Here is a 16,452-nt window from a genome sequence, read left to right on the forward strand (position 1 = left end):
AGATGACAGCATATCAGAATGTTTGCGTAAAGCTGCCCTTTTCAAAATGCCATCAGCTCTACGAAGATTGTTCGCAACAATTTTGGTACACTGTAACCCCACAGACATTAGAAAACTTTGGGATACGTATTTCGAGGATATGTCTGAAGACTTTGGCAGGATACATGAAAACTCACCCACAACTCAGTTGCAATGTACTCTTAAGAGTATTAATTATTATTTGGAGAGTATGGGCAAGAGCATCAACAAATATGATCTGCCTTGTAGTGATCACCAATTGCCCGAAGTTGTGAATGCAGAGAAATTGTTGAAGAAATGTCTGTGCAAATACCCACAGAAGATTTAGAGGCACAATCAAAATTAAATCCTGAACAAGAGCAAGCTTTCAAGACCATTTTGCATTCAGTCGATTGTGCAAGAGATAGTTTATTCTTTGTTGATGGACCCAGGGAAACTGGAAAAACATACTTATATAGAGCATTACTGACAAATGTTAGATTAAGAGGTATGATAGCCTTAGCAATAGCAACCAGTGGCGTAACAACTTCAATTTTACCAGGAGGTCGTACAGCTCACTCTAGGTTTGACATTCCTCTCCAAACAAATGAAACGACCATGACAAACATGCCAAACAAAGTGGTGCAGCCAAATTGATTCGAAAAGCAAAATTAATGATATGGGATGAAGCGCCCATGGCCAAGCGACAAACAATAGAAACAGTCGACAGGAGCTTTAGAGATATAATGGACATCGATGAACCTTTTGGTGGAAAAGTCATGGTTTTTGGAGGTGATTTTCGTCAGGTATTAGCAGTTGTTCCAAAATTTACAAGAGTAGAAATAGTCAATGCAAGCTTGGTAAAATCATATCTATGGCCTTTGATGGAAAAAATCAAATTTATCAGAAATATAAGAGCAAGAACTGATCCAACATTTAGTGAGTTCTTACTTCGTGTTGGCAACGGAGAAGAGCCTACAATAAAAGATAATTTGATCCTTCTTCTAGAACATTTGGCTGTCAAGTATAATAGCGATGGTATTGCTGAAGAATGCTTAATAAACGAAATATACCCATCACTACAAGAGAATGCTAACTCTGCAAAATATGTAACGGAGAGGGCTATATTAGCAAGCAGAAATGAGCATGTTGATAAGCTAAATGAGAGGTTGATAGATATGTTCCCAGGTGAAAGCAAAACATTTATTAGTTTTGACTCTGCAGAAGATGACACCAATAATTATTACCAGGAAGAATATCTAAACACTTTAACACCCAATGGCTTCCCCGCATAGGTATTTTACCATATACATCATGATTTATAAATATATTTTGTTCCTCCACTATTTCTCTTTGTTTTACCTCAAGCATACACACCTGGAACATGCAATAAAAAATAATTTTCATTTTAACTTTTAATTTCTTATGCAGGTTAGTATTGAAGGAGAACGCACCTATAACGCTACTCAGGAATCTAGACCCTTCAAATGGCTTATGTAACGGAACAAGAATGATATGCAGAGGCTTTAACAACAACATTTTACATGCAGAAATTATGATTGGTCATTGTGCAACAAAGCATGTGTTTATACCACACATTCAGCTTTCACCCCTGAAAATGAAGGATATCCTTTCAAGTTCATTCGGAAGCAATTTCCAGTACGTCTTTGCTTTGCCATGACAATAAATAAAGCACAAGGCCAAACCATTCCCAATGTTGGCTTGTATTTGCCACAACATGTCTTTCGCATGGACAACTGTATGTTGCACTTTCAAGAGGGATATCAATATCCACAACAAAAGTTCCTGTCATGACAGAGCAACCGACATGTAAAAATGGAACATATACCAAAAACATCGTCTACAAGGAAGTGTTAGGTACGATACATGCATATAACATATTTGCAAAAAATAAAATAATTAATTAGATTATTATCTATACTGCATAACTAACTAAATTGACTGCTTTACTTTTCAGGTTCAGACGACATATAAACATTGAAGTCCAATAATTAACTCATAAAATAGAAAAATCATTCTTCAGTTGAGCTTGTAATTTTACTCTTACACTTTATACTCATTACATACACGTTTTAATATTATCACTATCCTTTTAAAAGATTTGTACTTGTACACGTGGGACACACGTGTCAAATAAATGTCGTGTTTTCCATTTGCTATGCAATAATTTGGTCGAAAGCAGAGCATAACCTTGTACTCATGTACAAACAAAGTTGACGATTAGATCTTAGTGGTACTTCAACTTAGATATTTTTGGCCCATGTGCTTCAACAATGGTGCATCTGCAACAAATCTCCGATCAGGAAAGTAAATTGTAGTTGTTTCTATGGGAGTGAAGCGCACTAGTAGCATATTAACATGAAATAGTGCAAAGCTATAGTTATAACTTTAGATAAATCGTCTAATGTAATAAGCTTAATTGCCATTAAAGATTATATTTAAACTAATATGCACTTTCGCAGTACCAATAATACACAAAATGAAGTTGATGTTCCATTCTACTTTATATATGTAATGCCTGAGATACTGTTGTCAACAATGTAGTCAGCACAATAAGCCACTCTACCTTAACTTCTAAATAAAATATTATTCACGTGATTTTATAATTTTTGTACTCATGGACATTGGCTCCACGCGCAACGCGCGTGCCCAGAAACTAGTAACTATATGGGGCAAATATGGCTATATACAAGGCATGGTAAATTAGATGAATTCTACATATGTTTCTTGATTCTTCTGAGTTATTATGTATTGACTAGTAGTGTCTGACTTCAAAGGGATTCTGTGTTTTGTTTATTTCATTTCATTTTCTTGGGAGGAAAACGGAACAATGAGAAGGAAAAAGATGAACTTTTTCTTCTGTTGTATAAGTCGTGCAATAGAATTGATGCATATGTTAACTGTCTCTTTCTATGCTTTAACCTTTATTTATAAAGAGAAAACCATTTCTTTTGGGCGAAACCTAAACATCCACTTCCTTCCAAATATAGTTAGTATTGACGACTGCAGTCTTTCAGTATATAAGAATATATCTATGACAAAAAGAAGACACAATCACAAGGTTTTTTTTTTTTTTGTAACTTTTTGCTTTTCCCATAAGAAATAATGCACTAACAATGTACATAGTACGTTTCAAAACTCGCTATTAGGAATTGAAAAAAATAAACAGCAAATATTATCAGATGATTTCAATATGATTTTCTCTTCAGTTGGGAAAATTAAAGAAGGGTTAACTAACATCAAATGCTAACTTTTTTCATGCCGCCTATCTACTAGAACTCGTGCCACCAAATGATCTCACAGATCATGCAACCAATCATCAGGAACAGTAATATCAACGCCTTCCAATATCCCATTCATCGCTTCCTAGAATTTCGCTGTTGTCATTTGTCTGATGATCAACTCAGTAACCTTGCTCAATCTGTTGGTGCACATCACTGCACAACCCAGAACTATGCTAGTAGAGAAGAACACAAAGAAGAACAGACCTCTCTTATTTAGAAACACCAAGGAAGAAGACAGAGGCAGTGGAAGCTAAGTGTTTGGTCTGAAGGGTCTCCTTTTTTGTTTTAATAAAGATGTTGGACCCGGGTAGCTGAAGCAAAGGTCCAGTTTTAATTTATACAATAGTCCAGCTAGCTACACAAATTCTTCTAGAAACAGAACATGCCAAAATAACACCTGTAAATATTTTCCATATATATCATTATCCATTAGTTTGTTATAGCATATACAATTAGAATAGGACACCTGTACTAGGCAGTTATTTGAAAGATTCTTTTTTTACTGTATTTATACAAAGCACTGTACAGAATAATTTTATCATCAATACAAAGAAAATTTTCTTACGTTCCTTTTCTATTTTTGACATGGTATCAGAGCAGGTTTGATTTGCTCCAGCACAATTCCAAATCAGTCTCTTTTCATCATCTTTCATCTTCTTCAACTAGCCAGCTATGGCATCCACTGGTCTACCCACTGAATATGTAGATGCAGATTCTTCCACAACCACTCCAGTTGTAACTCCAGTCTTCAATGGAGCTGGAGCAATTGAGTCATCTCACCCCTATTATCTTCATCCCTCGGATTACCCAGGGATGAACCTTGTTTCTTCAGTTTTCGATGGCAAGAGCTATGGAGGGTGGAGAAGAGCAGCCGTCATTGCTCTTTCTGCCAAAAACAAGCTGGGGTTCATTGATAGATCCCTAGTTGTCCCAAGTTCTGATTCTGGTCTCCAAAAGGCTTGGGCTCGCTGCAATGACATGGTATTGTCCTGGTTACTCAACTCCCTGTCAAAAGAAATTGCAGAAAGTGTGTTATACTCACAAAGTGCTAAAGATCTATGGGGAGATCTAGAGGACAGGTTTGGACAGACAAATGGTGCAAAGCTCTTCCAGCTACAGAAGGAGTTGAGTGCAGTAATTCAAGGTAACACTAGTGTTTCAACCTATTTCACTAAGATGAAGAGTTTATGGAATGAGTTAGATGCTTTGAACATCTTTTCTGCTTGTGTTTGTGAGTGTGATTGTGGAGCTAAGGCTAAGAGCTTGAAAGCACATCAAGATGAAAGATTATTGCAATTCCATGGGTTTAAATGAGTGCTTCATAGGAGTTAGAAGCAACATTCTGTTGTCTTCTCCTCTACCCTCTATTGGACAGGCTTACTCACTAGTCATACAAGATGAAAAGCAAAGGGAAATACATGTTACACCTGTTTATCCAGGCGAATCAGGATCTTTTGTGGCAGCTAACTATGCCGGAAGAGGAAAGAAGGCTAATGACTATAAGGGACAGAAACAAGTTTTTGAAACAAAGAAGAACACTAGCATATGTGCATACTGCAAGAAGCCTGGTCATAACATTGATAAATGTTATAGGATACATGGTTCCCCGGAGGATTTCAAATTCACAAAACAGAAGAAATTCCAGCCCATATCACAAGCTAACAATGCTTTTAATCTAACTGAAGCAGTGGAACAAGGAATTAACTGTGCACCTGATGTGAAGACTCTCACTCAAGAGAATGTGACACAATTGCTTCAGTTGCTCTGCTTCAGTTGCTCCAACGGGTGAACATGAACCAGAATCAGCAAAATGCAGGCACCTCTGATGCTTTTGCAAACTTCAATTGTTCTGGTATATCTAAGTTCTTCAACTCTTATGCCTGTTACATACAAGTAGATAGTCATTCATGGATAATAGACAGTGGAGCAAGTGAGCTTATGACCTTTAACAAAGCTTTTCTTTCAAATTTCAAAGCCTTAAGCAGGCCTGTCATAGTTAATCTACCTAACTCTTATAGAGTTAAGGTCACTCATTATGGTTCTGTTACTCTGTTTCCTAATGTAGTCTTGCAGAAGGTCTTATATATTCCCAGTTTCAAATTCAATCTGTCGTCAGTGCATAGATTATGCAAACAACTCCATAAATATATCTTATTCACTCCTTTTTCTTGTTTTTTGCTACAGGGCCCTTCACTGAAGAGCCCTCTAGAGATTGGTAAAGAGCTTGTGACGACCCGACCCGTCGTCACGTGAGTTACCGCCCCGTTTTCCCCATGTTATGCTTCTTCATGTTTCATTATCAGTATTTGATGTGTTAGAGTTGGTTTGGAATGGTCTTGATAAGAAATGAGACACTTAGTCTCTTTTAAGAAGGCTTAAGTTGGAAAAGTCAACCGGATGTTGACTTTTGTGTTAGAGGGCTCGGATGTGAATTCCGGTGATTTGGTTAGCTTCAGGGGATGATTTGTGACTTAGGAGTGCGATCGGAATTGATTTTGGAGGTTCGGTGTAGAATTAGGCTTGAATTGGCGAAGTTAGTATTTTGGCGAATTCCGGTTGGTAGGTGAGATTTTGATCCAGGGGTCAGAATGAGATTTCGAGAGTTGCAGTAGCTTCGTTAGGTGATTTTGGATGTGTGTGCAAAATTTCAGGTCATTCGGAGGTGTTTTGGTTGGGTTTCTGATCGAATGCGTGTTTCGGAAGTCTTAGAAGAACTTAGGCTTGAATTCGATGAGAAATGATGGTTTTAGTGTTGTTTGAGGTGTTTTAATGATTGGAGCAAGTTTGAATAAGGTATTGGATCATGCTTGTATTTTTGGTTGAGGTCCCGAGGGCCTCGGGGTGATTTCGGATGGCTAACGGGAAGTTTTGAACTTAAGAGATTTGCAGAACCTGTGCTGCTTCTGGTATTTTCGCTTCTGCGGAATTGGGACCGCAGAAGCGAGAGGAGAGACGCAGAAGCGAGAGGAGAGACGCAGAAGCGGCAGGGACCGCAGGTGCGGAATTGGTGACCGCAACTGCGGAGTCGCAGATGCGACAGGAGGACCGCAGATGCGGTATTTGAGCTCTTATGGGGATCCGCAGATGCGTTAATCTGTCCGCAGAAGCGGGAGACGCAGGAGCGGATGTTAAATCGCAGAAGCGGATACGTCCGCAGAGGCGGTGCATTGACCTCAAAAGCGGGAGCCGCAGATGCGGCCATGGAGCCGCATATGCGGAAATAACTGGTCAGAATAGTTTTTATTTCCCTTCGCGAATTTTTGAAAGGGTTTCATATTTTCACTTCGGACTTGAAGTATTTGGGCGAGTTGGAGGAGAGGAATCAAGGGACTTCATTGAGGTAAGAATTTCTAAACCAAAAACACGATTTTATGGTGCAAACACACGAAATTAGACTGAAAACTCAAGGAATTAGGGTCAAAAATGGTGGTTTAGGGCTTGAAACCTAAGAGAACAAAAATGGGAATTTGAGGGGTCATTTGGACTCCGATTTTGGTATTCTTTATATGCATGGACTCGCGGCGAGATAAGGAATCCGGTGATGTAAATTTTATAATTTTCCGAGACGTGGGCCCGGGGCTCGGGTTTTGCCAACTTCGTGATTTTCGATGTTTTTCGAGTCTTTTCGATTGGGTTATATTCCCTTAGCATATTGTGACATATTCGTTGTGGTTTTGGTCAGATTCGACGCACGAAGAGGTGAATTCGAAAGGCAAGGGCATAGCAAGCTAGGACCTTGGCCGGCTTGAGGTTAGTAATAAATGTAAATGCTGTGTTGAGGGTTTGAAACCCCGAATTTGCACAATGTAATGCTATGTGAGGTGACTTGCACGCCGGATAACGGGCGTGGGGTAGAGCACCGTCGGGGATTGTGACTCGGTCCATCCCGCTTAATAAAATTACTACCTAATTGATTGTAGTTTTGTGATATCCTTATAAAAAAATGGATTAATTGTTATATTTGGGCTTCGTGCCAACTACTTGAATCCTTCAGAGATTATTTTTACTGGTTTCTTACCATATTTCTAGATATTGGACTCAGTCCTGGTATTTAACACTGTTTTTGTAAACTCAGCCATTTTTTCTAAAAGTAGGAACTTAATTAATATTTTTAAATGAAGTTTGGATTGAATATTTTTATACTATTGTGTGATTTGTGGACTGAGGATGGGATCGGGCTGCACGCCGCAGCAGTATTATAATGATATTGATATGAGGCTAAGGGCCTGTTTGATGCCACGAGATGGCTTATTATTGTGCTTCGGCCGTAAGGGGCCCCTCCCGGAGTCTGCACACCCCCAGTGAGCGCCGTCGACGTTAAATAAATGGAGCGGGCTGCACGGCCGCAGCGGGGTACTGGAGGTACCGGTTTATGTGTTGCATTTGCATATTTAATTGTTATTTATTTCTTCATCTGTGTGATGTTTATTCTAACTGTATTTTTGTTTAATGGTATTTTTAGCTTTACTTTGTGTTTATTTAGAATTTCTTATCCTCAGACCTTATTTATATTTATTACTTTCTGAGTTGGAAGTACTCACAATATTCCCTGCACCTTGTGTGCAGATTCAGGTACACCACAGGGTGAGTGAGGACTCGTGTTAGCTGAGCAGCATTATCCGGGAGTATCAAGGTAGCTGCATGGCGTTCGCAGCTCTGATCTCTCCCATCTATCTTTATTATTTTATTCGTAATTTTCCTAGTCGGATTTGTAATACGTGGATGATCTGTTTTAGAGGCTCATGTTCGTGACACCAGATTCGGTGGGCTATTTAGTATTCTATTTTGGGGTTTTTCGAATGTTAGAGATTATATCAGAATTTCCGTACTAAATTGGTATTATAGTAGTGAACACTTATTTATTTATTTAGGTTATTTGGCTAAGGTTGTGTAAATGGTCGGGCTTGCCTAGCAATGTGTTGGGCGCCATCACGACCGGGGTTTGGGGTCGTGACACCCACTTTCTGGGAAGATTATCCAGCTTCCATCCGTTGAAACCTTTCCCTGTGTTAACGGCGTCATCCGTAACAGCCACTCTGGTTTGATCGAAAACTTTCTAGATCACCGCTCTATGCTCCGAAGCCCAAAAAGTTTGTCTGCATACATTGTCGTAAAGATGATACTTTCATCGCCTGATCCTATGGAGGAGGATTGCATAGCTTTGGTCATTTACGGGTCTCGCCTGTGACTCGCTTTCTGCAGGAGGCCTGGCATAGCTGAAGCCAATTCCTGGACTGCCCTCGACGGGCCCTTAGACGACTACACTCAAATTGTGTTCCACAGTGGAAAGAAACAGTTTTTCGCCTTCACCGGTCGTAAGGAGCTTGAAGCTTTCATAATCATCCAATTAAGAGGTTTCTCATTCAGAATGAAGATTTTGGCACTGAATCTTGGCCTTGTTCTTACGTGGATGAAGCTGATCAAGAGTACAAGTCATTTTACTGTTACGATATCGATTACCTGGTATATGACCACCAAAGCGAGGAGCTTTTTATTTTCACACGCTACGTAGCACATAGCATTACCCAAGATGGGACTGTGGTACCGCGCGAGGACAATGCTGAAGACCGATACCCCTACAAGACCCGAACTTTTGATGTTTTCAAGCTTGATTTTATAGACGATGATCATGTGGACCTTGAATACTTGCACGATAGCCTTGGAGATCGTGCATTCTTCATTGGCTCCAATCCTGGCTTTGCTCTCTCGACCACCACGTTCCCGGAATTGAGGCCCAATTCTATTTACTTTACAGATGATCTGACTAGGATGTACAAGTATAGGAAGAAGCATAATTATGGAGGTCATGATTTGGGGATTTATGACTATAAAGAAAAAAACTTTTTAAGCTGTTACTACCCCGTTGATGTCGACAAGATACAGAAGATTCTACCAGCTCCTATTTGGTTTACCCCTGAAGTTGATGCAACATCCTTGGCCTCCACTCTAGGTCTCACCCTTTAGTTTTACTTATTGCAGATCATGTAGCATAGTATGCAGCCTGGTGTTGACTTATTTTTATTTTTTGTTTTAATTAAACTCTACCTTTCTGTTTATGTAGCTCCAACATCTGCTGCCAAGGTCATGTCCTAAGCAATTTGATGTCTAGCCAGTTACTTTTCCAGTCCATCTTACTTCTTTCACCGATTGTCCTACATTAACTTGATCTGATGCAATGAATCAATCCTACAAGATTCATGTGACTTTTACACCTTGTTCTTAACATTGGTAGCATCTCATACAAATTGAGAAAAAAAATTCTCTCATCAAATTATCTTGAGCTAAACAGGCACCATTTGCAGCTATCCGCCCAAATCCGGTTACTTTGATGTGAACTTCACAATTCGATCTAGGTGGTGTTTTAGTGTTGTATTTTATTTGTGAGAAGCTCTGCATGCTGCTAATCGAAGAGATCAAAGCTCTGGAGCTCTTTCATTTTCATTCTCATTTTGCAGTAAAAGTTAATACTATAATGCTCTTAGTGTATATCGTAAATATTAGTTTTAAGAATTTTATCAAGTTATTTAACATCTTTGATTTTAGGATATTGCTTGTTACTTTTATTCCTTTTGAAACATACAATTTCTTGAATTACATGGTTAGTCTAATACACACAAGTTGCTCTATATGTAATTTCAGTCTTTGAGGCAGAGAATGTTGGAAGTTGTATAGCTTGTGATTACATTTTCCTTATTCAGTGGTAGAATTGCTAACTCTTCTGTAGCTTAAGCATGTAAATGATCAATCTTTGCTTTTGCTTTTCCAAATAAGAATGCGCATTATTTGAAAGGTCAAATGTGGATGACACTACCGCCATCATGACTATCGTTTGAGGGATATGTAACGATAGACGATTTGTTTTCTTTTTCTTGTTTCAACAATTTTGCTGCTTGGGAAAATCTCAAATCTTCACTTAAAAAAAGGAATTCAATATCTCCTGCACTCAGTTTTGGCCAGTGGTGCAGCACAAAGCAATTTCCTCATATTAGCGGTCATTGCAATATTATTTTTTCTTTCTTGAGTTTTTATTTTTTATTGTTTTACTCTAAGTTGCTCGGACTCGGGTGTTGGTTTCTGATACGGGCCGAGTATCGGATTCCGCAAATCTAAATTTTAAGATACGGGGGTGCGGATCCGTATATGGATACGGTTGGTGGAATTTGGCTGAAAATAGAGCTATAAAAATATTGCAAATTTTGAGAGATATTCTGTGAAAAACTTACATGAATATTGTACAATTCAATCTTTTCATTCTCCAAGATGGACATTATTCTTTCATTGTTCTAAATCTGTTTTCTTCTTGATTTTGAGAAATCAAACTCTCAATTTTTTTCCCAAATTTTGTCGATGGACTCCGGTTAAAGTGTCCAAGTCAATTGACCGTATCCGGACGAGGACGGCACCCAAATCGAAGAGTCCGCGCAACTTAGGTTTTACTCTTTGTTTTTAATGCTCACCTCCCCGGTAAGAAGTTGGAATACAATCTTTGACTGGTATGGTGGCTTCTATTTCTGTAGCAAACCATTCTTTTTCTGCTTGTAAAATTTTTGCTTAATAAATTCTGGATTCAGTAATATTATTAACCATGGAGTTCTAAGTTGTTAGATGATAAGCTGTATATCTAACTATGAACAATGTAGAAAAGTGATTTAGAGCTACGAAGAAAAAAAAAGATGTCAGTGTACAATTGACAGAACACCAAAAAAAGATGTCAGTGTACAGTTGTTACATGATAGCAATTCTTGTCTAAATATCATATGAAAAAATAATCTGCACAGTTATCATAAATATTACGTTTTCTGTTTGATATTTTATGTAGTGTTGATTCTAATTAATTTTCTCTAATATGAAAGATAATGATCAACTGTATATGTTGAGAATGCGACAACGAAGTCCCGTACAAAAGCATCATTTATCAGGGTTGGAGGAGCCGAGGCAAAGTGGAGAATTCAGCTGCTGCTACCATAGATGAAGTTTTGTGTTAGCTTTAGAGAGGACGTATTGTTGGCGACAATAGTAAACGGTATCTGACTTTTGCACCTAATTTCGTGTTTTGTGTTGGTGCTATGGATTGTACATTGACCTGTAATATCTGGACATTCTAAGTTAATTTGGCAAAGCACCTCTACTTTTAATTTAATTGCCTATTTGTGCTCAGCCTCATTATGATGTCTTTCCAGCTTGTTCTGTCTCTGTCCATCTCTCTCTCTTTCTGTCTAACCTCCCTCTTCTTACCATCTCTCTACTTTGCTATTGTCAATTGCCATTTCCTCTTTAAAAATCCCAAATCTAATTCTGAATCCCAATCTCTCATCCCACTCCTTCAATTCGTATCAACATGCCAACTGAATATAATGTTGAATTTTATAACATCTATAAGATGGTTTTCTACTCACTTTCTCTTGAGTTGGCTTGATTTCATTGGCGTTCTATGGTTCTAGGTGAGCTTGGATGACATTCCTTTAAAATTTACCCTTTTACTGCTTTTTGTTGCTCTTTCTCCTTCTGTGTCCTTGTCGGTTTTTCCCCAATTCATGTAAAGCTGATGCGTCTGATTTTCTCCACTTTGTTATTTTGACATACATAACTAGTTTCGTCGTTACACAAGGATGAATGTTGTTTTTTTGTCGCAAAAAAGATAGAGGTGGAAGAAAACCTTGGGTTATTGTCACACCTCCTTTTACACACCCGAAAGTATATATAACGGGGTTTTTCCAATTTAAGTGACATTATTCGAAATTGGATTATTTATTTATTTTTTTGTTCAGAGTCGCCACTTGGGATGGTTTGTTTTCTGGTGTCCCAAGTCAACGGTTTATTTTAAATCCCAAATTGAGGAAAATTCGACTTTCCTTTTGAAGTCTGCGAACCAGAAATTCTGAATAAGGAATTCTGTTAACCCAGGGAAGGTGTTAGGCACCCCTGGATTCCGTGGTTCTAGCATGGTCACTTAAACTATCACAATTGGCCTATTATCTGATTTTAATACATGTTTTAGCATATGGTTCAGTTACAACTTATTTACCGCTTTTAATTAATTTTAAGAAGACTTCAACGTCCTCTAAAATGCGTTTTTGGACCACGCCACATGAAATGCACCCGCAGTCCGAGACACATTTTATTTAACGTTGTTGAGATTTGGATTTGGGTCACATGAAATGCACACCCGAGTTTAGGAAGGTAATTTTTAAAATATCGCGCCTAAAGCAACTACGCACTTTCAACTTTGCGAGGGCCATGGAAATTTCAACTGCCTCGTAAGGATTAAAATTAATCAAGTGAGGGCCATGCATTTTGAGATTTTGTTTGGCACGGCGCACCTCAATTTATTCTAACCAAAAGGTTTCTAAATTAGCTTATGAGGGCCATAAATTATACATTTGGCTAATATGGTGCACCTCAACCCATTTTAAAGAGTCTAGTTAATTAAGGAAAAACCTAAAGGAATTCAAATTACCTTCTATGCTAAAAGTTCAAACTTAATGAAACAACTGTATTTTTATGAAACGAAACAGGTCCAACAGGCAAAACAATGCATTCGCAAACACCTTCAGGTTTGGGCTCAAATGAGCCCAATTCTTGATAGCAGCAAAGGCGTCCATGGCATGGCACAGGGTCTGAAGTGGACTTTTAACCATTGGGCCAATACTAAACCCAATATTCAGAGCCAAACAATTATGCAAATTCAATTAAATGCCAACCAAGTAAGTGTTTAACCAAAAAATAGGTTTTTAGTCAAAGCTAAAATTTAGAAAAATCGGGTTACTGATAATCGAAAAAGTAAATAAAGAAAGAAATTTTAGAGTAACCAAGTATGAAAGCTGGTAAATCAAAGTATATTCCAATAGCCCCCCTTTAACTGATTACATATTCTTCCTTTTATAGGTTCCTTTGAGAACTCCTAGAAACATACGTTACGCCTAAATCATGATGAGGCTATTACGAGCATTTAATGATATTAAATGTTGCGTTACATAATTATTGTATAAATTCCTTAACGGCTTTAATAGTTAATGCCGTATTTCCCCTTTTTCTTTAACTAGGTTCATTCTTCTCTTTGCCCGTGTGCGGATAAGCTTGAATAGGAACGGGTGAAGTTAAACAAGAACGGGGCGTTGGATCTCTCATCTCGTGCCTCTTTCTTTTCTTCCCGTAACTGTTCACAACCTTTGAATTATTCATAATTTATTGACCATTCCACGTGTCATGCCACGTCAACGTGTATATGAATACAATTTTTCCCAATACAGATAGTCCCCCCACTTTTCATTTATTTATCAGTTTGAATATTTGGAAAGTGGAGTTTCATAAAAGGAGAATTTTTGTCACCATTAATGCTCTGACAAAGTTGACGCTTCAACTGTCACTTCCTTTTAATGCAACTGACATGTGTCGTCTTTCTATTGGTTGCATTTCTTAGCAGTACCTTTCTAGGCTTTCTTTTCGGCTTCACTTTTCACGAAATGTCAGTTATCATCATTGTGGCTCTTTCATCATTGTACTTTTTCCCTTTGCCGGTTACCCATTAGTATAAATATAACATCCCTTTTTGTCTTGTTCCACATAAAGCATATCAAACACTTCAATTTTTCGAAATCTTCTCCTTTTCTCTGCTTCACTTCAACCTTCTTTGCCATGGCTTCCTCTAACCCTAAGAGAACCCCTATCCTGGATAGCTTTCCCAATGCTCCTATTAGGCATAGGAGAGGGGGCAGACTCCGTAACATTGGATCTACTCGTGGTAGCATGTCGACTCCTTCTTCTAGTTCTGGTCCTTCTTCTGGGGCCAGGGGTTCACTTTCTCAAAGAACTTCTTCCCATAACAAAGATCCTTCCGAGCCACTTCGCGAGCCTTTAGTTGAGGAAATAGTTCCCTCTGAAATTTTCTTTCATCATGATAGAGAGTCCCTTAAGACTCAAATTGAATCTTTAGATCGTGCCGACCCTTTTCCTACTCAAATCATAGAGGTTTTAGCCCCCATAGTGCGCAAGGACTGTCATTGGAGTGATGATTTTCCAATTATTGTTCCTAACCCAAATCAAAGGATTACATCCTACTTAATAGGATACTCTTTTGTTTACACATACCCCTTTACTTTGGGATTTAAACCGGCCATTGATCCGGTCATTCTGCACTTCTGCCGCTTTTTCGATGTGTGTTTTGGCCAAATTGGTCCGATTGTATGGAGACCTGTTTCTTGCCTGAGGCATCTTGCCAATATGGCAGATGTTGAATTCACTTTTCCTCACCTGATTCATCTTTACTCGCCTAGGCTTTTTCGAAATGGTGTATTTGGCTTAGCAGCTAGGAGTAAGAGGATTCTAGTTAGCCCTGAGGATGATAAAGATCGTGGCTGGTATGCCCAGTATGTTGCTGCTCCCACTATTGGTTTAGTGGGTGAAAAAAACGTACGTTTTCTAGAGAAGTGGAATTTTGCACGTGAGTACTAAATTTTTCTCGTGCCTTTTTATTTTTGGGCTTGTTTGTCTTTCTTAATCTCGTCCCTTTTTTCTTCAGCAACCATGGGCGTTGTGGAACCTGTACCCAACTTCCGTGGTTGGGTAGATAAGTTACTGAAGGTTTCCCCAATGGAGGGTATATCATGGGAAAATCTCTCCAACCGTTACGGCTGGAAAGTTAAAACTCATGGTAAGGATTTCGACTTTCGCCTTATCTATGTTTAAATACTTTTGACGTTCTAACTTTACCCTTCTTTTCACCAGGTTTTGCCATTCGAGGAGTTACCCCGGAGGCCATCTTGGCATCTCGTGATTCTTTAAGTGCCTGCCCCTCTTCAGATCAGGATATACTCGTAAAGAGAAAATCTACTGAAGATGATGACTCCGAGGAAGAAGACGAGGGGTCCCTAGTGTCAAGGCCGCGAACTAGGAGACGTATCATCTCTGAAGATGAGGCTGATGTCTCCCCCCGCCTGTCTCTCTCAAGAACCTGTCATTACTCCGGTGATCATCCCTGATGATGATGTTTCCCCTTCTCCTAACACTCATGAATCCATAAACCAGCTTTTTGAAAGTGGTTTCGGTAGTGGGTCCTTAGGACCTGTTTTAAATGAACCTCCCTTGTCTTCTTTTACTTCTTCAGTTCCTGTGATTGCACCCTTGCCTTCTTCAACTATTACTTCCGTACCTTGTTCCATTATTTTTACTCCTTCCGTTGCTCCTCCTTTAACAATTTCTCCCCCTACTGTCCGCCGTACAGAGGCGGAGACTTCGAGCAGAGGTTTTTCCATGAGAAGCGTGACTCTTGAGGTCCCTGCCAATAACAGTCTTTTAAGAAAGTCTGGGCAAGCTGACACTTGGCTCAAACCTTTGATCGGCCCTATTGAGAAGGCTAAACTTGAAAGTCACACTAATATGACCCTCATGAATGATATTGTTCATGCGACTTTGAAGGTATTTTCTTGCCTTCTTTCCTTTAGTCTTTTGATTTCTAAAATCCTAACCTTTCCTTCTTTTCTTTTTGTTTGTGTAGGCCAACCTTATTGGAACTGAACTAATGTCCCGAGTCTCTCTTTTGGAAAAATTGGCTCGTGACTTGGAGAAGGCAGCTCATGATGCTGAGGAAGCTGCCCAAGGTTCTCAATTGGAAGCGAATAATTGGAAGGACCAGTTTGAAAGTGTTCAAATTGATATGGAGAACTTGGAGGAGAGGAAAAATACCTTGGAAAGGCAAGTTCAAACATTGACCTTCGAGCTAGCAAGAATTAAGGCTACTTCAAGCCAAGCTGAAATGGAAAAAGAACGCCTTGAATCCTCTTTCTCAGAACAATTATCTAAGATCAATGAAGAAAACCAAACTCTAAAGACTTTGCTGGCTCAGAAGGAGATGTATGCAGGGGAGCTGGCTCAAAAACATTCACAGTTGCAGGAGGAACTATGAACTTCTGCAAACAAGGTTCATGCCTTAGAGAGTTCTCATGCCATTCTTCAATCATCTTTCAGTTCCGTTTCAGCCATAAACGAGGAACTTAAGAATGAGGTGGCTGCTTGGGAGAAAGATTACGAACTTCTCGAAGAGTCTACCAATGTTGAGGTAAGTTGGACCTTCTTAAAGTCCCGTCGTGATACCTTGGTTGAGATGAGTCAAGAAAATTTCAACCTGGAATATGAATTAGCCAAGGTAAATGAA

The 16,452-nt window shown here is 39.0% G+C and overlaps 1 protein-coding gene and 1 long non-coding RNA gene across 2 annotated transcripts; both read left to right on the forward strand.

The window, feature by feature from the left end:
* The first annotated feature begins 431 nt into the window (after positions 1–431).
* LOC109241776 lies at positions 432–2,065 on the forward strand. The gene is made up of 3 exons (XR_002070292.1): positions 432–1,292; positions 1,429–1,875; positions 1,976–2,065. It is a non-coding gene; the product is annotated as an uncharacterized LOC109241776 (long non-coding RNA).
* Positions 2,066–3,974: 1,909 nt separating this feature from the next.
* LOC109241769 lies at positions 3,975–5,091 on the forward strand. The gene is made up of 2 exons (XM_019408547.1): positions 3,975–4,529; positions 4,678–5,091. The coding sequence occupies exons 1-2, from the start codon at positions 3,975–3,977 to the stop codon at positions 5,089–5,091; spliced, it is 969 nt and encodes a 322-aa protein (XP_019264092.1).
* The last annotated feature ends 11,361 nt before the right edge of the window (positions 5,092–16,452 follow it).

Source organism: Nicotiana attenuata, unplaced genomic scaffold (genome assembly GCF_001879085.1).
Source record: "Nicotiana attenuata strain UT unplaced genomic scaffold, NIATTr2, whole genome shotgun sequence".
NCBI classification, from domain to species: Eukaryota; Viridiplantae; Streptophyta; class Magnoliopsida; order Solanales; family Solanaceae; genus Nicotiana; species Nicotiana attenuata.